This window comes from Rhodnius prolixus, unplaced genomic scaffold (genome assembly GCF_049639745.1).
Source record: "Rhodnius prolixus isolate KJV_2025 unplaced genomic scaffold, Rpr scaffold_7, whole genome shotgun sequence".
In the NCBI taxonomy this organism is placed as follows: Eukaryota; Metazoa; Arthropoda; class Insecta; order Hemiptera; family Reduviidae; genus Rhodnius; species Rhodnius prolixus.
In genome coordinates this window covers 14026030-14046179 of record NW_027411582.1, presented here as the reverse complement: position 1 = coordinate 14046179, position 20150 = coordinate 14026030, and the positions used below count along the sequence as shown (strand labels likewise).

General features: G+C 33.0%; 1 protein-coding gene across 1 annotated transcript in view; it reads left to right on the top strand.

Annotated features, from left to right (window-relative positions):
- Positions 1 to 19800, top strand: part of LOC141447026 (basic helix-loop-helix ARNT-like protein 2) — a 33151-nt gene extending 13351 nt beyond the window's left edge. Inside the window, exon 2 of the mRNA XM_074114166.1 lies at positions 7997 to 19800. Coding sequence (XP_073970267.1) covers positions 8114 to 10099 — 1986 coding nt within the window. The 5' untranslated portion in view covers positions 7997 to 8113 and the 3' untranslated portion in view covers positions 10100 to 19800. The remainder of the gene's footprint in view (positions 1 to 7996) is intronic.
- The last annotated feature ends 350 nt before the right edge of the window (positions 19801 to 20150 follow it).

Sequence of the window (20150 nt, the reverse complement as noted above, 5' to 3'; positions counted from 1 at the left end):
CCAGGACACAGTTTAAAAGATTTTTACGGGGGAATAAAAAATATAATGATGTGTTTGACGGAATTATGAAAATATCCGGAACAATTTGCGTCATTTGATTCACACAGATTAGAAAGAAATCATGCCCATCTTTTAATAAAACACTACCGGATAGCACTCCCGGGGATTTTAACACTCCAGCATTCCCCCGGGGATTTTAACACTCCCGCAACTCCCTGTAACAATAAAACCAAAAAATATCAGAATTGAATTGTATTTACATTGATTTTGAGAGAACAGTTTTTTTTTTAATAAACTGAGACGCCAAATTGAAAAATCTTCTTAAGCAGATTAAAGAAAACTGCCTTTAAAAAAACATTCACAATTATATTCGATGGATATAATTAATATATCTCGTTAACAAAAACTTACAGTTTAAAAAGTTAAATATAAGGGTTGATTAAAATTTGCTGACAATACAGCATGTTGTATAAAACATCACTGCTTTTTGCATTTTGATCACAAATTTAGGATCCAATCCTAGTTTCTGTGGAACAAATGCTAGTCGTCAAAAGAATACTATTAGGGAACTACCCGCATAGCCTCTACTTCATACCCTTAGTGTGCCCTTTCGTTTATCCTGCGTTCCGCATAATTTTGTGTTTTTCTCTCATAAAACTTGAAGGAAGTGTAGACGGCCAGCAATTTCTACCATCATTCTCCCTTCTCCGTACGCCAAAAGGTACACACACAAATCAGCAAATAACCAAAATTTCATTCACATTTCAGTCATTTAGAAACGTTCGAAAGAGCTTGCTTTCTATTTAAATTTTCCTGCTTTCTATTTAAATTTTCATTAATATTGTTCAGAATTTATTAGCCGTTACAGACTCTTGTAGTACTGTATAGCATTTAACTTAGATTTTTTGTAGAATAGAATAGATTAAATTAGGGCGGCCTCAAGGCTTACGCCACTGCGACCCTTTTGGATCTTCGAGGGTCGTTTGAAAAGTCCGTGCAAAGTCAGAGAGATAGCACCACTGGCGCGTATTGAGGTTATGTTTAGTTAGTAGCATCTCTTGGAAGAACACACACCAAGTTTCAGCCAGATCGGTCTATTTCTTTGTGTTTGGCATTCGTTTGAATCGAGGAAGTCGAGTGATTTTCAAAAAATGTACGAAAAAGAATTTCGAGTGTTGATTAAACACTACTTTATGAAAGGCAAAACGCCTCAGGAGACTAAAGAGAAGCTTGATAAACATTATGGTGACTCTGCACCTTCGATTAGAACAGTTTATAAGTGGTTACAAAATTTTCGGAGTGGCCATATGGGCACAAGTGACGCTGAACGTTCTGGACGCCCTGTTGAGGTTACTACTCCAGAAATCATTGATAAAATCCATGATATGGTGATGGATGACAGAAGAGTGAAGGTGCGTGAGATTGCTAGTGCTGTGGGCATCTCGAATGAACGGGTACATAATATTTTGCATCAACATTTGGACATGACAAAGCTATCCGCAAGATGGGTGCCGCGATTGCTCACGCTTGACCAAAAACGAAATCGTGTGAAGTGTTGCAAGGACGGTTTGCAGCTGTTCCAGAAGAACCCGCAGGACTTTAAGCGACGTTTCGTCACTGTGGATGAAACATGGATACATCACTACACTCCTGAGACCAAAGAACAATCTAAACAATGGGTTACCAAGGGGGAATCTGCGCCAAAAAAGGCGAAGACCGTTCCTTCGACCGGAAAGATTATGGCGACTGTCTTTTGGGATTCGCAAGGAATAATCCTCATCGACTATCTGGAAAAGGGTAAAACTATTACAGGTGCATATTATTCATCGTCATTGGACCGTTTGAAAACCGAGCTGCAAGAAAAACGCCCACGATTGGCCCACAAAAAAGTCCTTTTCCATCACGACAACGCACCAGCTCACACCTCAGCAGTTGTGTTCGCAAAATTAATGGAAATAGGGTTCCAACTCGTTTCACATCCCCCCCCATTCTCCAGACTTGGCTCCCTCGGACTACTATTTGTTCCCCAATATGAAGAAATGGCTGGCGGGAAAAAGATTTTATTCAAACGAATAGGTGATTGCAGAAACGAATGGCTATTTTTCAGACTTGGACTAATCCTGTTATTCGGAAGGGATAAACAAACTAGAGCAGCGTTGGAGGAAGTGTATAAGCCTAAAAGGAGACTATGTTGAAAAATAAAAAAGGTTTACCCCAAAAAATTAAGTAGTTTTTATTTTTGCACGGACTTTTCAAACGACTCTCGTATTGTGGCTCCCCTCACTCTAAAGCTCGCCCTCCAGACCTGTCCTTTTGATCAGACTCTTAATTCTGGAGAGTGGCTCCTGGGTAAAGCTCACAGGCCATGGTTTTTCCTGATAAGCCTCTCACACTGACACAACAAGTGCAGTGCCGTTTCCTCTTCTTCCTGAGAGAACCTACAAAGGCTATCATCTGCCAGGCCCATGCGATGCATGTGTTTTCTCAGCCTGCAGATTTATTGTAAATTCTTTTTTTAATTTTTTTTTTTTTTAAATATTATCTTTTAAATAAAGTTGGTAGAACTAAAAATTTAAAGAAAATTGCTGAATTGTTTTTTCAAGTTATTTTAAATTGCTGAAAAATAACAGCTCAAAACTAGCATTTCCGTTGGGAGAATTTTGACCAAAACTACATTTGACTTTATTGGTTCTACGTAAACAAAATTTCAAATATGGGAAACCTGTGATTTTCCTTTTTGGATTTCCTATTGACTACAGACATACATACTGTCTCACATCCATTATCTCCGACGTCATCCATATCATCCGTTTTCCACGTGGTAAAATTATAAATTGTGATATTTGCTGTATAATGATGATTTGCTGACGTATTTTATTGATTTTAACAAAACGAAGAAAAGATTATTTAAAAAAAACACCATCGCCAACTCCACTGTTAATCAAAAACTGTATCTCCGTGCTAATCTTATCTGGAGAGCACCTATCAAAACAAATATTAATTTATATTATTATCTAAATAATAAATTATTTGCCTTTTCCGATTCATTGGTTTGTTATTTGCAATTGACGCGATTTATATATTAATTAAAAAAACATAAAGAAAAAACAAATTCCTTTATTCGTGCCTAAGGTGGAACAAAAAGTCGAAAAACAGTTAATATCTTGGTTAATTTTAGACTCTGGCCATTTTATTTTGGTGTCTGATTTATATTTTATTTTTTAACTTTTAATATTTTAATTTAAAAACCAATTTTTGTTTATATAAAATAAATCCGTACGATTTGCCGTTTATAAACTTACTTTTTCTAAATAAACATAATTTATAAAATATACGCAATTATACGAGTTAATTTTTAGTGACTAGATATCAGATAAAATGCCATAACATTTGTACATTTAGCACACATATGTCTGATACTTAAAATTTTATTAAACAATAAAACTTTAGTAAAATAAAGCTAATTATAAATTAGTGTGTACTAAAATACTCTGTAGATTGTGTAAATTATCTTTGGGAATTTCGAGTTTCGCGTTACACTTTGTTAAGAGGGATATCTTTGTATTAAATGAGGGGAGGACTTCATAAATGATTTTACGGGGGATATCTTTGTATTAAATGAGGGGAAGGCTTCATAAATGATTTTAAGGGGGATATCTATGTATTAAATGAGGGGAGGACTTCATAAATGATTTTACGGGGAATATCTTTGTATTAAATGAGGGGAGGACTTCATAAATGATTTTAAGGGGGTTATCTTTGTATTAAATGAGGGGAGGACTTCATAAATGATTTTACGGGGGATATCTTTGTATTAAATGAGGGGAGGACTTCATAAATGATTTTAAGGGGGTTATCTTTGTATTAAATGAGGGGAGGACTTCATAAATGATTTTAAGGGGGTTATCTTTGTATTAAATGAGGGGAGGACTTCATAAATGATTTTACGGGGGATATCTTTGTATTAAATGAGGGGAGGACTTCATAAATGATTTTAAGGGGGTTATCTTTGTATTAAATGAGGGGAGGACTTCATAAATGATTTTACGGAAGATATCTTTGTATTAAATGAGGGGAAGGCTTCATAAATGATTTTACGGGGGATATCTTTGTATTAAATGAGGGGAGGACTTCATAAATGATTTTAAGGGGGTTATCTTTGTATTAAATGAGGGGAGGACTTCATAAATGATTTTACGGGGGATATCTTTGTATTAAATGAGGGGAGGACTTCATAAATGATTTTAAGGGGGTTATCTTTGTATTAAATGAGGGGAGGACTTCATAAATGATTTTAAGGGGGTTATCTTTGTATTAAATGAGGGGAGGACTTCATAAATGATTTTACGGGGGATATCTTTGTATTAAATGAGGGGAGGACTTCATAAATGATTTTAAGGGGGTTATCTTTGTATTAAATGAGGGGAGGACTTCATAAATGATTTTACGGGGGATATCTTTGTATTAAATGAGGGGAAGGCTTCATAAATGATTTTACGGGGGATATCTTTGTATTAAATGAGGGGAGGACTTCATAAATGATTTTACGGGGGATATCTTTGTATTAAATGAGAGGAGGACTTCATAAATGATTTTACGGGGGATATCTTTGTATTAAATGAGGGGAGGACCATAAATGATTTTAAGGGGGATATCTTTGTATTAAATGAGGGGAGGACTTCATAAATGATTTTAAGGGGGATATCTTTGTATTAAATGAGAGGAGGACTTCATAAATGATTTTAAGGGGGATATCTTTGTATTTAATGAGGGGAGGACTTTATAAATGATTTTAAGGGGGATATCTTTGTATTAAATGAGAGTAGGACTTCATAAATGATTTTAAGGGGGTTATCTTTGTATTAAATGAGGGGAGGACTTCATAAATGATTTTACGGGGGATATCTTTGTATTAAATGAGGGGAAGGCTTCATAAATGATTTTACGGGGGATATCTTTGTATTAAATGAGGGGAGGACTTCATAAATGATTTTACGGGGGATATCTTTGTATTAAATGAGAGGAGGACTTCATAAATGATTTTACGGGGGATATCTTTGTATTAAATGAGGGGAGGACTTCATAAATGATTTTAAGGGGGATATCTTTGTATTAAATGAGGGGAGGACTTCATAAATGATTTTAAGGGGGATATCTTTGTATTAAATGAGAGGAGGACTTCATAAATGATTTTAAGGGGGATATCTTTGTATTAAATGAGAGTAGGACTTCATAAATGATTTTTCCAATTGTCCAGTTAGTGCAGTTTAATCAATTACTTAATCTGCATCAAGGTAAAGGCACTACATAAAGTTATTAGCCATCCAATGATAAACTCTTTCACAAAAGTTTGATAAAAGTCAATTGAGGAAGTCTTGAGGTTATTGGCGCCTTCAGCTGTGGTCTCTAGGATTGCCTGGGACACGATTTGTGTGGAGGGTTTTAAGGAAGAGTTTGTAACGAGCAAGGACTAGATCTTTGATGCAAGGAATATTCAGATCTTTCTGCAGGGCAAATTTTGATTTTTCACGTTTTTTGTTTTGGTTTTTTTTAGTTAAAAGTACTGGTAAACATAGATTGCTTTAATTTGATTGGAAGAGTTTGGCCATAAAAGTAAGATAGCTGAGAATGCTTTCTTTTTTTCAAAAAATTATGAATAAAGAATATAAATAATTATTATTTGCCCTTGTTCACAAATTCGTTCCCCCCAAAAAACCAAAGGAACAAAATAATGGCGCATAAATTGTCAAGAAATTTGTGAACTTTTTTAAAATATCTTTCATATTCTTAATTTAAATACAAATTTGGTTTTTATTTAAAAAATTTAGAGTTAAAAAAAAATATATATCGAGATAACAGAAGGTAAATAAAGACAACTGTTGAAACACTGCGTCTAGATTATTATTATTATTGACCTAACCTAAGTCATCCCAATTTGCCTTGATTGAGAGACAAAACGCGCAGTATTACATGCCTTCTTTTTCATAACAAGGTTATTTCAGTTTTTATTGTTGAAAACAATTCTTTATCCAGTTCGTCTTTTTATTTTTATGTTTATTGGAATTTTTTAATCCAATATATTTTATTTCGAAATTTAAATAATCTACTTTTCGTCGCAACACTCTTTTCAATCTAACTTTTTTACCAGTAGTCAATGTATCTTCTAGAATATCTTCTAGATACCGCTATCTAGAAACAGAAGATTTACTTGGAATCCTCATACACGACTAAAGAGAACAGAACTCAGCAGACGCTTCTGACAACTGTCAAGACTATTAGACAACAGATCAAGACTATGGACAATAAAAGACTTATTTATGTAGGTGTATTAAAGGGCCTTCGCCAAGGGTGTCAAACTCAATTTGAACACGGTCCAATTGGTGCTACAGACAAGATTCACGCGGTCCACATAACTTTTACAAATTTTATTAAATTTATATCCTGAAGTGGAGGATTTAATGAATATGGATAGAATAATTAAAACACTATATAATTGTATTTATAAAACGAAAATTATTTTTTTTTACCTCGAAACTTGGCAAGCGATTTCCTCGTACAAGTTTTGCTATATCTGCGATTCAAAGACTGAGAACGTAAGAGTATATTTTGGGAATTCCTACTTCTTTTGGTCTCTTAAAACGGGATCACACTTGAAGTCCACTTAGAGTGGCAGACATATCGCTTCCAAAAGCCGCCGGAACTGAATCAGCGTGTCTATACAGGCCAGACAGGTAAGACACTGGGCCAGGTGTTTACTCGTCTTCAGTAGCTAAAGGGTTAACGTGGGAGGGAATTGTGTCTTCGATAGTGCCTCGACTCCCCTAAGCGCTATTTTCTTCGTAACAACTTTTTTTTCTATTTTCATTTTTATTTCAGAACCAAGTGGGCCACAAAAAATTACCAGTTTGACACCCCTGGCCTATGCCATCGAACTTATAGGGTTCAACCAATCGATCAAATCCCCAAAGGATCAAAACCATTCACTCAGACTTAAAACATATCAAGTTGTTGAAACCCGTTACTGAAAATTCCATCATTATAAGCAGTCTCATCACAATCCACTGATATACCACCTATCTTCCAGAACATTTCCAGATTATTACTTCTAGACGTCATCGTAAAAGGATAGTGAGGCCTCGCGAGCTGCTCTACATCATAATCAATCTCAGCATCAATGAGAGTCAACAGATAGTACTTTAGAGTTTGGTACTCAGTCCTATTCTAGTCACATTCTTTCAGAACACTTCCATATAACACTCTTAGACGTTGTCTTAAAAGACACAGTAGCCTCGCCATCTCCAATGTGACGACAAGAGTCAAATAGATAGTGAAATGTTGGTTTGTTACCATTGGATAACTTCTCCACTCTGACATTATCTGAGCCTTTACTTGAACATAGACATTATACAATATCCTTGTTGCTTGTAACGCAATAAATACTTAACTAAATAAACGATAAAAAATAAAATTAGTAAACGGAACATAGCTATAATGCAGGTAATGTGATAATTGGTCACTATAGCGATTTAAAAAATAATGATGGCCATCTTGAACAAGTTTTATCAAAAAAAAATAGCAGTTCAAGCGGTCAGTTGTCAGTAAAAATTGTGACAAGATTTTCAGGAAACGGTATATCTGTAAGTTGGTTAAAGTTTCTGTACCTCTAACACTAGGTTTAGATTCTTTTTTTGAAGAAATGCAAAAATTTAGTGCCTGTTGGCACCTTAAGTGGTGGGATGGCTGTTTTTTGTGCCCCATAAGTACCCAAAACTTCCGCCTGAAGACCATTTTGTGTCCTTAATCCCTTTCAGGATTTTTTTTTTGTTTTTTTTGTTTTACTTAGTCAAAAACTTAAAATTTTTTTTCCCTCGCTTTTTCATCGCATTATTTTAAATATAATTTCTGTGTTTAAATTTTTTGGTATTATCTATTTAGAAATTAAGTAAATTTATTACTAAATAATAAAGAATATTCCTTAATTTGTTTTTACTCTCAGATATGGACGCTCCAGCATGTAAAGAAGACTTTGTATAAAGAAGACAAGGAAAAAAAAGGGCAAACTAATAAAAATCAAAGAAAAAGAAAATTAAAGGTTATTAAGGAATAATAAGAGATGGAAAACGTTCAAGTAGATTCGAAAATAATTGAGGCGCACAACGAAAATAGTAATCGAAAACGAGATAAATTAGGTATATTAACGGATTCGAAAGAAATATTAGTCGAAAAAAATAAACTAACTACAAATTTACCAATTGTAATTAATAATAATAATATTAGTAACCCAAAGGCTGTGTCAGAACCAATAAGGGATAATTTAGGAATTAACACTAATAGTGGTATTTTAGCTGAACTGAAATTATTTAATGACCATGATTTAAAATTGTTAATAAATGACGCTGATGGATTTTTATTTATTGCTAGATGTGATAATGGACGTATAATTTATGTATCTGATACAATAATGAAAATATTATATATACGGCAAGATGAATGGGTGAATACAACCTTATTCGCTCAAATACATCCGGCCGATGTGAATAAAGTTAAAGAACAGTTTGTAATTAAATTGGGTGATCAAGAGAAAGCAATTGTCCAAGAAAGAGACAATATAAGGAGAACGTTTACCTGTCGTATGAAATTACGCCCTTTAAATGGACGTGGTAAATACAAACATTTGCCAAATATAAAAAACAATCTATGTTACGCTGCTGTACATTGTAATGGATACATTAGGCAATGTCCCGTTATAAGAACAGAACAAGAGTCTGAAGAATCAAAAGAAGATGGTAGATCACCAAATGAAGATCGTTACTGTTTTGTTGGCCATATAAAGTTACAACAAACTACATCTTCAGTGCCAAATAATGTAGAACTGGACACATTTATTCAACAGTTCACATCACGTCATTCGTTTTGTGGAAATTTTATATTTGTTGATGAACGTGTTACTGCAGCTCTTGGTTATACAACGGCCGAACTGCTAGGTAAAAGTTTTTTCGACTTTTTCTATCGTGATGATTGTCGTTTTATAAAAGAGACTTTTAAATTTATACCGTCGTTGAAAGGTAAATCCATGACGGTCACTTATAGATTTTGGTCCAAGTCTGGCTATTGGGTTTGGCTGCGCATCAATATTTACGCTTTTGTTAATCCATATAATAATGAAATGGAACATATAATTTGTGACTGCACCGTACTACCACATGATGTTGGCGCTAGTATGGATAATAGATTACAATATTTTAATATGGCTTTCCATCGAGGTGGAAATAGGCAAAAAGAGCGTTCATCACAAGCAGAATCTACCATATTGTCCACAGTAGCTGATCTAGCTACAAACGATTGTGGCTTTTTATTGCCTGATCCAACTTTCAATGCAGAACTCTACGCAGAACCAATTATGAACGGTAGATCTACGCAATATAATGACTGGACGAATGCTATACCACAATTCAGCGACTGGACACTACCACAAGTAATGGAATTGTTACCACAGCAACAGGAGAATTGGCCATTTTGGACAGAGACTGGCAACGATGTTAATCCAGTATTGAACACTGAACAACAACCAGAATTATGGCAGTTTAATGAGGATAATTTATGGCAAAAACCATATTTAGACAATATATGGCCACAACAGTACTCTAATATAGAGTTCAATAGATCGAAACTAAATAACTGGAATGATTTAGAAAATTATTCAGAAAATTTTACATATTTACCAAATTCAAGATCAAATCTTGATGATTTCAACAGTAATAATCAACGTCTATGGTACGATGATCCACAATTATGGCCACAAAATTTACCACAAATAGCCCAAAATATTGATCTAAATACCATGAAATCATTGAACGAAATTGGACAATTAAGCGTAACAGATACAGTAAAATCAAATAATTTACCATGGAAATTCAACGATGACAATCTACAGTTAACAATACCACAACAATATACAACATTGCCACGTGTTGATACAACAATCAAATCAACAATAATAAGTGATCAATCAAAATTATTACAAAGATTGCCAGATCTAATTGAACAAGTTTTACATGTTGATCAACCATACAGGCATGGTGAACAGAATGAAGCTTGAAGTTAATAATAAACGTTTAATTCCACTTAATTTTGATTTTTTGTTTTTTGTTTTTATATTTTAACTTTTGAAAAGTATTTATTGTTTTACCAAATTTAGGTAAAACAATAAAAACCAGTTCCTTTCGTGCCTAAAACTTTTTTAATACCAAAATGTGTTTCAAATTTATAAGTCGCTTTTTCTTCAATTAAAAAACACACCAGCAATAATTAATAAAATCCGTCCTGTAATTTTTTTGTTTTATAATTATTATTAAACTAATATTATTTTGTAAAGAAATAATGGTAGCTGATCTCGATACTTAAGTTTTGAACAATCAATATTATCCCATAAGATTTATTGCATATTATTTTGTAATATAAATAATATGGTCAGTGTTTTCTTTTAAATACCACTAGGCTGTGTTTGGAACCAAAATCTACCCCAATGTTAACCATTTTTTATATTTAAATAAAAATAAAATTTTATATTTTATTATTATTATTTTTTATTTAATTTTTAGATTTATTTTAAATCTAAAATTTACCATGTTTAAATAATTAGTATTCTTACTAATTCTTATTTTTGTATAAGTATTATAGTCAGAAATATTTGTTTTCCTACAATAAGAGATATCATTTTATGTGTTATTTGAAAAAATGTATTTTTTCTTTATTTATTTTGGCAAATAAATAATATATATTTTTGTGTTTTCTTTTGTTTAAATTTTAGGTGTATGCTAAGTACTTTTAAATATATAATACATTTTACTTTATTTAGGTAGCCGAAATATAGTAGCATCTTAACTAGAAGATTTGTTAAGAATATCATTTTTGGGTTCTTTCACTTTCATTTATTTCTCTGCTGAATTCCATTTTTAGAAGATCTGTTAAAGTTTCTTCTCTAGTACATTTTGGGGTAAATAGATACAGACTTTACACATCTGAGTTTGAAGAAGAAGAGAGAATTCTCTGAATAATGTGCCCAATTATTTACCTAAGTCGTTATTTTTCTTAGCCCATTCAACTTTCTGAAGTATGTCTAGAAACGAACAAGACTTTAAAATCTAATTCGAATTTGGAAGGAGAGAATTTGTGTAAGAAATTAATTTTACACAAGAAATAAACAAAGGATAGTGTGGTTGGACCAAAATCAGCAGAAGAGATGATTCCAGATCAGGGCGGAGATGTAGATAATGAAAAAATTTAAACAACATTTTCTGTACCCAATTCTGTTCAGTTTAATGATACTAAAACAACCTGGTTCATAAGATGTGAACTAGTAACTATTTAGAAGGCCCTCCACAATGTGACCAGATGCGAGATATTCGCTCCAAAAAACACACGAAGGGGGAAATCTTCTTGCTACTCCTCCATCTCGATGGCAACCCGGGCTTTCACCTATGACTTCCATAGTCTCTCCATTGGCCTTTACGCTTAGATACCCTCTTTTAAAGGAGTATGGAAGTCTTAGTTGAAACCCAGGTTACCTTCCTTCCTTCCTCTTCGGCGCTACAGTCCTAAAAGGACCAGGGCCTTCTCAACCAAGGCTCTCCACTGAGATCTATCAAGAGCAACCCAGGATACCATTGTGGTAAAATGAAAGGTAACCATTTTATTACGCTCAGGTTACCTTCCTTCCTTCCTCTTCGGCGCTACAGTCCTAAAAGGACCAGGGCCTTCTCAACCAAAGCTCTCCACTGAGATCTATCAAGAGCAACCCAGGTTACCATTGTGGTAAAATGAAAGGTAACCATTTTATTACGCTCAGGTTACCCCTTCCTCATACAGTACAAAGCTTAAATCCTGCCCAAAATGTGTAGATATCACATGTTCCACATATTTTTGTTTTTAATTAAAATAAGAAATATGGGTATTGCAAGGCAATGGACAAAGTAAACTTTAAATTTAACGCAATTTACGTGCTTTTTTGGAGTTTAATTCATTTCAACAAATCGTGTTCTACATATTTTTGTTTTTAATTAAAATAAGAAATATGGGTATTGCAAGGCAATGGACAAAGTAAACTTTAAATTTAACGCAATTTACGTGCTTTTTTGGAGTTTAATTCATTTCAACAAATCGTGTTCCACATATTTTTGTTTTTAATTAAAATAAGAAATATGGGTATTGCAAGGCAATGGACAAAGTAAACTTTAAATTTAACGCAATTTACGTGCTTTTTTGGAGTTTAATTCATTTCAACAAATCGTGTTCCACATATTTTTGTTTTTAATTAAAATAAGAAATATGGGTATTGCAAGGCAATGGACAAAGTAAACTTTAAATTTAACGCATTTTACGTGCTTTTTTGGAGTTTAATTCATTTCAACAAATCGTGTTCCACATATTTTTGTTTTTAATTAAAATAAGAAATATGGGTATTGCAAGGCAATGGACAAAGCAAACTTTAAATTTAACGCAATTTACGTGCTTTTTTGGAGTTTAATTCATTTCAACAAATCGTGTTTTCTAATTTGTCCACATCCTTTGGCCCTACGTAACCCAGATGTGTAGGAGCAATGGCCAGAGAACTGCTGCTAGGTCCTTTGCTTGGGGTCAAAGGCGTGAAATGGCCAATGGATAAGATGGTCTAATGATTTCCGAAATGGCCTAAACACAATTCACAAAGTAGGCAATTCTAGGCTAGGAAACCTAAGCGAAACCTTCAGGTCTTGACAGGAAGAAAAGCTACTCTATTCCTGCGACTTCCTGGCACTCAAATATCCTTCCAAATATATGACAAAAAATTAACTTTCAATTATTTTACTGACTTCTGAAATTAAATTTCGTTGAAATACAAGACGTTTTTCATCGGTCAGACTTCTATTAGCTCAGATAAATTAACTTCATTATGAGACCAAATTAAAATATGCACATTAATCGACAATTTTTTGAATTGCTTGAAAAGGAAATTTATCGTCAAAACTTCCATTTTTATAGGAATTCAAATGCAGGTAACGTTCGAGGGGGTACCCAAAAAAAACCGGAATTATTTTTTAAAAGCTATTTATTTACAAATTTTTTACAGAACAACCTTATCCCCTTCAAAATACTCTCCATTACAACTAATACATTTGTCCCACCGGTGCTTCCACTGTTCGAAACATTTTTTGTAGTCATCTTTAGAAATGGCTGACAGCTCCTTCTTCGTTTTTTTCTTGACCTCTTCAATTTTGTCAAATCGGTGACCTTTCATGCCCTTTTTCATGCGTGGAAATAAGAAAAATTCGCACGGAGCCAGGTCAGGCGAGTAAGGTGCGTGGGGCAGCGGAACCATGCCATTTTTAGCCAAAAACTGTGTAACAGAGATGGCTGTGTGTGCAGGTGCATTGTCGTGGTGGAAGAACCAGTCTCCTGTTTGCCACAAATCGGGTCTTTTTTGGCGAACACTATTGCGCAATCTTTTCAAAACTTCCAAATACAAGGTTTGATTGACGGTCTGACCTGGGGGGACAAACTCTGAATGGACTACGCCTTTGGCATCAAAAAAGCAAATCAGCATTGTTTTGATGTTTGACTTGACTTGACGACATTTTTTTGGTCGGGGTGAAGATGACGTCTTCCATTGGCTCGACTGTTGCTTTGTTTCTGGGTCATAACCATAGCACCATGACTCATCACCAGTAATGACCTTTGACAGAAAGTCTGGATCAGATTTTTGCCGAGTAGAAAACAAAATTTCAGAGCTGCACGTTGTTCACTTAAACTTGCCATCATAAAAAACGAAAAAAGAACAAAACAGCGCTGGTAAAAACAATCACTGCAGATGAACAGAACAAGCCAGGCAGACAACACAGGCAGGACTGAACTGGCAAGGAATTGCGCTATACACGTCTAGCGGCAGAAATGCGTACTACATAAGCTCCATGCGCGGCAACGCAATTCCGGTTATTTTTGGGTACCCCCTCGTATCTTGAGCACCTAAACTAAGAAGTTGCCATCTTTGATTGGTGTATTTTATTTTATAACGGAAGTAAGTCGATGTATTCTATCTACCTTCCCTAGTCAGATAGATCTTCTAAAAGTGGTATTTCATGGATTAAATTAATTTTTTTCTCATTTAAAAAATGGTATAATTTCTGAGCCATTTTTAGGTTAAGATTCTACCATATTTTTCTTTTTTTTAAATGTTTTTATAAATACGCTAATATCTGTCTTTATAACCAAACATTCACATATCCTCTCTTTTTTCCTTTATATTAAAATCTGATTTATTTTTTATTTCTTAGTGTTTGTGTGTTATCTATGTCATATAAAGGAATAACTGAAGACTGAAAGCAATAAAATGAATAAATAGAAGGAGAATGTTACGTAAATATGAAGCAATAATAACTTCATTTTCATAATTAGTAATTATATAATAGTCTTTGTTTTTATTGAAGGGTTTTTGGGTTTTGTTTTTTGTTTTGTTTTGGTTTTTCACGAATACAGAAACAAAAAATTAAAAAAAATAATGGTGTTAGTTTGTTCATGTTTAAAGGATTTGTAATAATATTGGGAATGTGGAATTCATTTTGTAGGTAATTAAAGAGGTGGTGTCACTTTAATGGCTGAACTGTTTGTCTAACGGGCAAAGTGCTCCTGTCTTAGAAAACGCAACTTTATAAGCTCAGGTGATTGGAGAAGGCCCCACAGAGCGAACATTCTGGCTTTGTTCTTCTTTTGACATTATTCAAAACAAATATATAGCTTTTCCAAAAAACGAAGGTCGCGGGAATAGATTGGGTGAACATATTTTGTCTCGGTCTCTGTGTCTGTCTTAGTAGCGCTCCCGGGTTCTAATGTTTTGGGGGTTCAATTTTTGGAAATGGAAGAAGGCAAGTTCGAGCGGATATCCGTGAGTGACCCTTACAGTGACCATGAAGAGAATGTTTTGGCAACAATGATCTCAAACTTTACAATATCATTTAGTTATCAAGAAATAAGGACTCAATATAATGACCATTCTTCCATAACCACTGCTTAATATCTTTACAAAGAAACTAGCGACAACAATTAAATTTCTTCTTTTGCTCCCCAAGGTGATTTCGAAACGTGCAAGGAAGGTTTTTGATTAACCCAAGGAACGGATCCTGCTTCCAAGAGCTGATGCCGAAAAAGGGAATAAGTAAGAGTCTAACTGCTTGTACTTCTGGCAGAAGTAACCCCTTTTACTTCAGCTAGATTTTAGCTTTGCTCAACTTATCGTTTTTTGCGTACCCTTTTTTTGGGGGGGAATTTTCAAATTGCCAAAAAGTCTCACATCACAAACGATTTCAACTCCATCAAACATGGAAACTTTTGCTGCCACCATTGACGCGTACCCTGACCTTCCATCCTTAAGACTCTGCGGCGGTTACCTGCAAACTCGAAGGGCATTCGGCCTTGATTTGGGTCTTTGAATTTTGCCCCATCCCAGTTATTAGCGTGTTTAACCAACCATTAATGGGTGTAGACTTGGATGTACCGTAATCTTTCTAGTCTCTGGGTACCCGATATAAGAGAGTTATCATTTATTTCGCTACATGGTTTCATAGAAATTGAATTGTCCAGTCCAAGATATCCAAAGACCCATAGTCTTCCACTTGTGTGGAAATTTAAAGTAGCTGGCATTTCCCAGTCTAGAAATCTAAGCAAAATCCAATCTTTGGTACACCTCTTAATGTGACACGTAAATGAAGTGAAAAAAATCTGAGCGCGTTACGTGAAACTACTTCTTACCTGGGATAAATAAAATAATAATCAAACTTCAGAAATGAAGAACTTAAGACGTAGCCAAAAAATGCTAAAGAAGCTAGACACAAATGTGTTTTTACCTCTTAAGTTACAAAACAATTAGAGCCATCTTAAGTGTCCAACCTCCTGACACAATTTGTGCAAAATAATTTTTTCTTTTTCTTTTATAGTGGGTATTAGATTTGTAGAAATTCTTTCAGAAAGAAATAAAACAATTATTAGTCATTTTTATTATTGTATAATTAATTAATACATTTTTATTATTGTATAATTAATTAATACATTTTTATTGAATGTAATTTTATTTATGGGTTATTTATAGTTTTGTTTTGTGTGAATTTTCAGTTGAAGTCAATTAATTAGAAAAAAGAGAAGTTACGTTTATTAGTCAAAAATTTTTTGAATGCTTTGTTAATATTTTTTAGTGAAATATTTTTAATTAAAAAATGTTGAAAATAATTACTTAAATTAAAAAAAAAGGCTTCCTTGGCCACACCAGAAAATTTTACTAAATTTTTGGGACAAAGTCTCTACTTTATTAACTTTTCTAAAATGAAAACTTTGTTTATTAATCAGTTGTTCTAAAGTTAAGACTATGCCCAGAAATCTGGGATCTTATTTTGGTGTTTAGAAAACTTATTAAAACTTCAATAAGGTAAAATTATACTGGCTTGACTACCTCATTAATTAAAAAATGGTTAATTAATAAAATTACACTATTTTTTCTTGTTAATTTGTGAAAAAGGAAGTTATAATAATATGATGTAAATAGTTATTTCTGTTTTTCTTCTTTCAATTTTGGATTAGTTATTGCTAAAAAAAACAGTACAGAAATTTATATAAATTGTCTAAAATAAGCTCTAAATTTCAATTTTAGATATAGTGTCGTCGATTGTGAAAAAATTTCTTAGTAACAGATTATATTTTCAAAAAACGTTTTGGTAATCTTTGTTTGCATTTGTAGCAAGAGGCCCTTTGTCTTAGATGCATGCACTTAGATCTGATCGCTGCTGGTAACCCATTACGGGAAGTAAGAGCAATTATCTTGAATGAAATCATTTCAGTAGTACAAGCGTTTGATCATGAAATCTGAACGGTGTTGATAACTTTTAAGAGTACGTGTTACATAACTCTAAATTGCTAATACCCAAATAGTTCTAGCAGGATTTTGCCCTTCTTCAAACCAAAAAAGATTTATTGTGGCCTTCCCATTTCTTGTACAGGATGAATCCACTTCAATCTTAGATGATCTGAGAGAATTCAAAGAAGGTAATGTGTTCTTCACCAGTAATTGATAAACACTTTATCGTTTAATTTATTCAGATACCTGAATCTTCCTTAAATAATGGGCATCACAGTCAGTTAGTAGTTGAATTTGGAGACCACCCGCCATCTATCCACAGTATCTGCCAGTACCATCACGTTCTTAGACCCTACTTCTTAAGGTGCCTCTTGACTTTTTTTAATCGACTATTGTCTACGAAAAAAAGCTGTCGAATTTGTTGGCGGAATTTATATGTATTCAGGCCCGAGGCCTTCCCTAAAATCTGTTACGGTCACCCCTAAAACAGATCTTCGCCTATCCCCAGACCAGGAAGAATGGTCCCAGAGTGTCTTGTCACTCTGGAGATGGCTCCTTTCTCCATCAATACAAGGAAGCGTAAGCGATGGATTATTATTCAACTTGCAGCTTTCTATCATTTCCTAGCAATTTTTTTTACCTCTTACCGGATGTAAAAACTTTGCTTCTCTCACAACTTTTAGGCTCACCTATTTCCGTTCACTACGGATACTTTTCAACATCAACAAGATCCAATTAGTGAAGTGAAGATAAAAAAAAAAAATTGTCAGTAAGTGTTATGGTTTTCTCAGTATTTTGTATAATTTCCTACTTAGACGCGGCACACTAAATTCTATATTTAAACCTGTCGTTTTCAGCCCAAAGGTTTTCAGTTTTAAAAACAAGACGTTCTTTTCTGAAATAAATAATCTAGGAACTTGTATTTTTATGCAATTATGTGCAGTTATTTTTTCTTTGTGGAATTCTATTTCTCTTCTTAAGAAATCACCAGTTATTGGGCTTACGCTTCGGAATCCCTTCCATCGACGGAGATTTTTTTGGGTTTTATCAACGAGTTATACTTTCCTTCTACAGTCCAAATAGATGTACTGAGTTACCTACACTCATTCTTCAGCATTTCCCAAGATTCTCTACAGAAAGTCTTAAGAAGAGTGGTGGGAACCAGTACCCCAGTGGATACGCAGTTGCTATTCATGTTCTCCCCGCTTCAATTGTCCTCCCAACATATTCTGAAGAAGACCATAAGGATTAGGTAGATAATCTCCAATTTTGGAAACTACCTGGGTCCTTCAAGGAAGCCTTAGAAAGGATGGAAAACCAACAGTTAGGGATAATTGGTACAAACACACCATGAGAACTTAGTCTGACAATATTTCTGTCCAATAAGTACAAATCATACTTTATCTTGTTTTCATAAAATTTTTGTTTTTAAATTCGATATATTTGATGATGCTTATTGTATTTAACTCGAGTAAATTATATTAAAAATTGGGTTATTATTGAAAGAGCTTAATTTGCTATTATATTGTTATTTTTATTTTTTTGGAAGGTGAAAAGCAAAGAAGAATTATTTATTCAGTTACTGTATTGTTTTTCTTTATTGACTTAAATTCAGACTGATTTTGGATTGTCCTCAACTTCAGAGTTTGATAATGATTGTTTCCGTTGAGTTGTTGAGAGAAGGGATGCACTTAAAAACCAGAAAGCCCCATTTTCTGAATAATTTGTGGCAGTAAAAATTTAAAAAAGGGGCCAAAACCAAAATTCAGAATCAGCTGATCAGTTTTTAATTATTGTATTTTTTGTTTTGTTTTCAGCTAACCTTGTAAGTTTGAAAAACAGAAAATTAATAATTCTTTATATTAAGTTCAAGGGAATATTATGACGATTAGTATCAATAAAAAATTGAGATATTTATAAGACAGCTAAGAAAATTCGTTAACACAAACAAATTGTTTGAAATTTGGCATAAATCCTCTTTAACTTTACCAAATTTCTATTAAAAATTTTATTAAAGTAACTCTGACGTTGTATGCGGGGGGAGAAAAATTCTTAATTTGGGGGAATTTCGGGGAATAAATTGTGCCGAATAAATTCTTTGGTTATGAAAATGATGTTGAAATTGTTTTTTTTTAAATGTTAAACACACAGTTGCGGATTAAATTTAATTTGTAATTGAAATTTTCAATTAAACATTTAATTGAATTATTTATTTTATATAATGTAAAATTGTTTATAGTTTAAAGAACATTAAAATATATATATAAAAAAGTGATGAAAATTATTACAATTTTCGTTACAGTTACAAAGAGATATTTTTTTGTCATTAAACAGCTCGTAAAGAAAGAAATATTATGTAAAGCTTCTTCTTTGTTTCAATTAAATGAGCTTGGCTCTAATTAATTAATCAAATCCTCAAAATTAATGCCTAAATTAATGCTTAATTATTGAATTTCAATTAAATTTAGCTTTTAGCCGTCACAAACTTTAGAATAATATATATACGTCACACATTTTTAGTAATAATTATAGTATTTTCAAGAAGATGAGTATTAAGTTTAAGTATGAGGGCTGTGACAATTTCCCATATTTTTTTTTGATGTTTTCATCCTTCTTTTTTTTGAAAATATAATTAATTAATACTTAAGTTCAGTTACCAAAATATGGTAATAATATTTTATTGTTAAAAATGCAATGCCTGTTTTGATCGTATATATTTTTTTCCCCAAGTTAACTTTTGTGGAATAATAATTTTTTCGCTTCTCGAGTCAAAATGTTTTCTCTAAATAAATTTTTGAACTGTATCCTCCCCACTCTAATTAAGTTCACAATTTAATATTTATAAAATTTTAGTAAAGAATTGTATTTTTGTTTGTTATTATAATTATTATTAATATTTTATTTAATTTAATTAATTTTTTGTTTAGTGCTCAATAAAATTAATTTAAAAAAAAAATGTGGATTCTAATTTTGTTAATTCTGTGTTTTTATTTAGTTAATGATCCCTATCCTTGTAGTTTTAAATAAAATTGACAAAAAAAAAAAAAAACTCAATTAGAAGTTGTACATTCCAGATATTGGCTTCAAAAAGCTCATTTTTAGGAAAATATGAGGAGGATCAATGGATAAATGGGTCACAAGAGAAACATATCTAACTGAAAGAGAATTAACAGCTTAAAATAAGTAAATCAATCTACAAAAATAATAGAATTAAGTGGTTAATGCAATGGATTCCTAAACGGAACGCTTCAAGTTTATTTGGATAACCATAGAT